At 34.5% G+C, this 6,000-nt stretch overlaps 1 protein-coding gene across 1 annotated transcript in view; it reads left to right on the plus strand.

Annotated features, from left to right (window-relative positions):
- Positions 1-4,468, plus strand: part of LOC121411153 — a 43,787-nt gene extending 39,319 nt beyond the window's left edge. Inside the window, exons 6-7 of the mRNA XM_041603695.1 lie at positions 552-772; positions 3,567-4,468. Coding sequence (XP_041459629.1) covers positions 552-772; positions 3,567-4,262 — 917 coding nt within the window. The 3' untranslated portion in view covers positions 4,263-4,468. The remainder of the gene's footprint in view (positions 1-551; positions 773-3,566) is intronic.
- The last annotated feature ends 1,532 nt before the right edge of the window (positions 4,469-6,000 follow it).

The raw sequence follows: 6,000 nt of genomic DNA on the forward strand, positions 1-6,000 counted from the left end.
GATGATCTTTATGAAGGTTTCGCTTCTGCTGATGATGATTTCAATAATTGAAACGCTACTCCCCATAGGCCCAAATAAAACAATAGCAGGGATGTTAGTGGTAATGATGATGCTGAAAATGATCCTGAAAATCAGAAACAAACCAACCCTGAAAGCACTAACTAATAATTCTATATCTGATGTTATCACCATGAAAATAAATAAATAAAAAAAATGAGGCAGAGATGGCTATAGCCTTAAAAAAAATAAGTAGTAACGTGGCAGTTTGAAATGGTTCAATAAAATTTGATCCAGCAACAATTGCTCCACTGCAAAATCCATATATTAATGCAATGACCAACTTCAACCCTGGATGTAACACTATACCCTATCCTAAACCTAACCCTATATCTTAGACGAAGTGAAGCCTGGAGCAATTGTCGCCGGAGTAAACGTTGTGTCACTGTTTGGAATATGGTTATATTTGACATTTTAACCCATTTCTGCATCCGATTTCCCATATGAATTCACAGGAAATGAGACATCTATTATTCTTTTATTCACTCCTACAGACGCAAAGCCCAAGTACTCCATCCTCCTTGGTGATTTTAACACCTACAATGATTACGAAGGTCCCCTGGAGGGGCTGCACATGGGCTACTTTTCCTCGCAGAATAAGTGCCCCAAGTATGCCAAATCCAAGAACCCAACGGTGGAGTCTGAACTCACAGCTTACGATGATGCCTGGAAGGTCATGCACTACGGGGACAATGGTTTCACTTTCAGTAACATGGTAAGGAATGTTATTGCTCTGGCAAGAATTTAATGACACCAATCTTGTTCTTGTAGTTATGTTGTTTTTTCCAACTTTGTCATGATATTGTAAATTGGCCCTTTCGGCCCTGCTGTTGGTCAATATGTGTGCGAACATACTAATAGATAATAACAATAAATAAATAAAAGTTATACATTTGTTGATTTATTTCTCCATAATAAGGATTGATAAAGTATTTGGACGCTGCATTTCACATTATTTTATAAGATCAATTACACCATACAACACTTAATGAAAATTGGTAAGTAGCAGTATTCATAAGTTAAGTTTTTGGTACAAATCACAGAATGGAGAAATAATTTTGCCTTTTCCGAGTAGAAATTCAGTTCATTAAATGAGGAATTTAATCTTGAAACATGTAGTTCAATGACTCATTTCTTATCACTGATTTGAAGAGTAATATACATCTATATTTGGTAATATGGATCATGAGTATGTATGTATGTTTTTATTAGATAAAGTTTTTTGCCATTTTGAAAGAGCTGATTCAAAATCAGAAAAAGAAATCTTCATTATCAGTTGAAGTGAATTTTTCACAGTCTTCCATTGGTATTTCTCTCTTTTTATCTTTAGCACACTTTCTTGTTTCCTTACTGTTTACTTTATTCTTCTCTCAGTCTCCATGCCATTATTGTTACGATCCCTACCTTTATCTCTCTCTCTCTACCTCTCTTGCTCTCTCTCTGTCTCTCCATTTTTTTGTTTCTATTGATGTATGTATTTTTCTGAACCTTCTCATCTGACCTACCCCAAAGGAGCTCAAACCCCTAGCCAATTAGTCTGGCTCTAAATTCGATCATCCATAGATAGCATGATCTTGTCATTATTCACGCTGAAAAAGACCAAGATTTCCTGACTGGTCATCCCTTCTCAGTCAATCCCAGCATTGTCTGGTATTTAAAATCCATTTTGGAAGATTATCGGTATTCTAACTTTAGCCAGATTTCACTGCAGCTCTCCCAACCCTCGTGGAATACGGCATAGATGCCCCAGATTCTGTTGTCTAGACTTTTAATTAGACTCATTCGTAAAACTTTTCTTCTCGTTATCCATGCATTACCGTATCTCAAATATTCTGAAGAAAGATTTATTCCTGAAAAGGGAACGCGGTGACCTCGTTCAAATCATTCAAATGGATAGGGATTAGGCTCTTGTGAAATCATGTCCTAAACATATGAGAGGTCATTGTCCCTTTCAATAAAACACATTTTTTATCCTTAGTAAAAAATGAGTATCATATTGTTCTATTTTACCCTTAGATTTGGTATGTATGCAAGAAGATATCCTTTCCCCTTTTGAAATATTTAAAGGGGTACTTCAGGCTGCAAATAATCCCCTGAGTAAAACATTGAAAATTTTATCAAAATCTGATGAATAAGCAAAGTTCTTGAAATTTAAATTTTATATTAGTAATATTTGTGAAAATAGTTATATTCTCATTCTCATGAATGTATAATAGGTGGGCTTCTGATGTCATACCCCCGCTTTACACATTTCATCAGTTGTCAATCCATTTTAATTAATAGGCGCCGCTTTTCTGAAGGCAGCGGCAGCGGCAACATCTTAACACCCTGCCAGAGTTTCAGGTCACATGACCTAGGTCAAAGATCATTTTGGGTCAATGAACTTTGGCTATGTTGGGGGTATTTCTTGATTTTCATCATAACTTTAAAATTTTTATGGATTTGGTTCATGAAACTTGGACATAAGAGTAATCAAGTATCACTGAACATCCTTAGTGAGTTTCAGGTCACATGACCAAGTTCAAAGGTCATTTAGGGTCAATGAACTTAGATTATGTTGGGGAAATAAAAACGAAAACTTACCCAAGGTTAAGTTTTTTTTAAATATCATGACTCTGAAAGCATGTGGATCTAGTTCATGAAACTTGAGAATAGTAATCAAGCATCAGTGAACATCCTGCGTGAGTTTCAGGTCAACTTTGGCCGTTTTGGGAGTATTTGTTAAATTGCCATTATAACTTTGAAAGTTTATGGATCTAGTTTATAAAATAGGGTAATCGAGTATCACTGATCATCTTGCACAAATCTTTGGTCGCATGATCAAGGTCATTTAGGGTCAGTGAACACAGTATTTTATCTTCATATGAATGGTGTTTTATTTTGTGAATAATTATTCTATAGTTCTTTTCAAAGTCAGCACTGCTGCTATATTGAATCACATAATGCAGGCGAGACTGCCAGAGACACTCCACTTGTCTTCCATTCTTGGCAGTTCAAATTGGAATAGGTACAATTTTGTATGATTAAAAAAAAGAAAAATTAATTCAAATGAAATAACTGGGATTATGACAGAATCAGCTTCCTCTTTGTATATTCATAAAAACATGCAAAGAACTGTTTTACCGAAAAAAATAACACTTTAAATTGCCATAAATTTGTTATTCCTTGTCCAATTTTGTTGAAATTTTCAATGTTTTGTTATGCCTGATTTTTCTTTATCTCTTAAAATCATATTATTTTTATCCTGGAGTATCCAATTGAAAATAACATCCATACCTTATTTTTCATACTTTTATATGCTAAATTATTGAATGAATATTGTGAATGAATGCATGGAAAATTTGTGTCATATTTGATATATTACCAGTGTTCATCTACACATTCATTTTAGAGACAATTCATGAATAACCAACAACTTTTGTAAAGTTATCTCACAAAATTGATTTTTATTTCAAGCTGTTCATCATTGATGTTATATTTTTCTGATAATATTTTCATTCATCTGACAGCCATCGCCGGGCTTTCTGAGCAGGCCAGACAGAATTCTTGCCAGCAATCGCTTCTTTAAAGTCATCTCTGCAGACATCAAAGGCTATGGCAACATCTATGCACAAAAATATCAAAGATACATAACTTTTGCAAGAAGGAAAGCTATAATAGAGGCAGGCAGGCGGACATATTCTGGAGAGCCTGGTGGGGATTGCTTGCATGACTGTGGGCCAAATGGTGTGTGCCAGTGTGGTGTGTGTGTAAGGGGCAGAGACAGAGAACCTTGTTCAGTTCCGCACTGTACGGCATGCAGCGCAGACTTATACAGACGCTATTGTATTTTGAGGATCATTTTTGGAGCTTTTACCTTCCAACTCTTTGTTGGTTTAATCCAGACAGTACTTGCCATAACTCAAGGTGGCAATGTGCATAGACATAAATCTCTGGCACGCCTTTGCCAAGTTCCCCTCATTGTTGCCCCGTCATGGAGACACGTGCGCCACTTCCATCTGGCCTCATCGATACGTACCATCTTGAGTTCATGTCGTAACCTAGCTCTCGTCAATCTCTCGATCAGCCTTCTAGGGATGTTGTCTCTTGTGATGTTGTCACAGTCCTGGTTTGAAGAACCTTTGCGGCTCTTGGAAAGTCCGCTTCTAGAAGAGTTCAATCCATCTGATCACCTCTTGGTCATTGCAGAATTGAGATTTCTCTAGAGAGTATTAATCATAGATTTTATATATTTCATTCTTTCAGTTTAAATTTTCAGGGTGTTATCTATTTTTGTGTAATAGATCAGAGAGATGGATGATTAAATTAATGATCTCTCATATGTATTATTTGATAGGAAGTTGTAAGTGGGATCACAAAAGCTATTGCCTCCAAAGAAGGAATCATGATTTAATAATAGTCATGCAAACCCATTGTCATACAAGTGCATGCCTCTCTGAAACTGCCTTAGTGAATCTGACTATTTTCCTTCCTCTCTGTACTTTTCCCTTTTTGTAATAAAAAGAATATTTTGCCAATTTTCTATCATCTCATTTCTGGTGCTATATGACAAGTTTTATGTTGTGCTTGCCTTGGAAAATAATTTCCTTGCATATTAACCACTTTTGTATCACTGAGAAGGCCTTTGTCTACATATTGAATTGTTAATTTGATAAATGATCTGTTCAGCCATCTTGCTTATTAGTTTAAGAATTATGTTATTCCATGTCAAAATCAGTGGGACCCTTCATGTCACCTTGCTTAATTGTGTGTCTTGTTTATCAATGTAACATTTGAAATTTATTGATAAAAAACAACCACTCCTTATATTGGAACTACATGTACAACTTTAAAATGGCATCAAATAGAACTGTCTTTCTTCTTTCATCACTAATGCAGATATATTTTAGCTATTGCCTTTTGGTATATTTCCCGTTTGAGACATAAATGGTCATCAAAAATTGTGTATGGACTATAGTCTTTCTCTTTATGTAGGAACACTTTAGCTTTAAAATCATTAAAATCAAAGAGAAGTGCAAATTATATTAATATATATACACATACACTGTGTTTGAGTGATATGAGATAATGAAAATGGTATACTGTGTGACTTTTCAGAAAATGCAATTGAAATCATTAAAAACTCGGCTGTAAGAATGATTGCATTTTTTTGGTAAGTGTGTTAATGTTTTGTGATTCAAGATATTTATTTAGTAGAAAGTATATAATACACATTTTCAATTCTGCATTTTATTGTGTCCTATGTATTATCCTATTTATAGAAAATTCTATCCTGTATATATGTACTGAAATTGAACCCATTTCAGCTGATGATATTTATTATACATTCCAGAATTTTGAATGAGGTTGGTCTTTCCATGCAAATGAGTAACAAATCAAAATAATAAAAGATTCTATTTCTTGGTACATAAAGATCCATTTTTAGCTCATCCGGCCCAAAGGGCAAGATGAGCTTATGCCGTGGCGTGGCGTCCGTCGTCTGTCATCCGTCCACAATTTCAAAATGCTACTTCTTCGCCATTTCAAGTCCGATTTCAATTCTGTTAGCTTTATATGATAGCACTAGGTGGGGCATTCAAAACTTCTACACAGAATTTTGAAATTCATTAAATATGCTAATTTATGCGCATTTTTCAAAATTCACAAAAAATGCTACTTTTTTATTTGTTGACCGATTTTGATTTTTTGCTTCCATCTGGTAGAGCTTCATGAGGTTCACCAATCTTGTACACAGAATTTTGAAACTTTGACTAGAACAATTTTTATGCTAAAATATTCGAAATTAATTTATTCATATTTTTTAAAATTTCACATAAAATGCTTTTTCTTCTTTAATTGTTGACCGATCTTTACTTTTTTTCTTCTTCCATCTTGTAGAACTTTATGAGGTTCACCAAACTTCTACACAGATTTTTGAAATTTTCAGTAGAAAATTACTTATGC

This window comes from Lytechinus variegatus, chromosome 3 (genome assembly GCF_018143015.1).
Source record: "Lytechinus variegatus isolate NC3 chromosome 3, Lvar_3.0, whole genome shotgun sequence".
NCBI classification, from domain to species: domain Eukaryota; kingdom Metazoa; phylum Echinodermata; class Echinoidea; order Temnopleuroida; family Toxopneustidae; genus Lytechinus; species Lytechinus variegatus.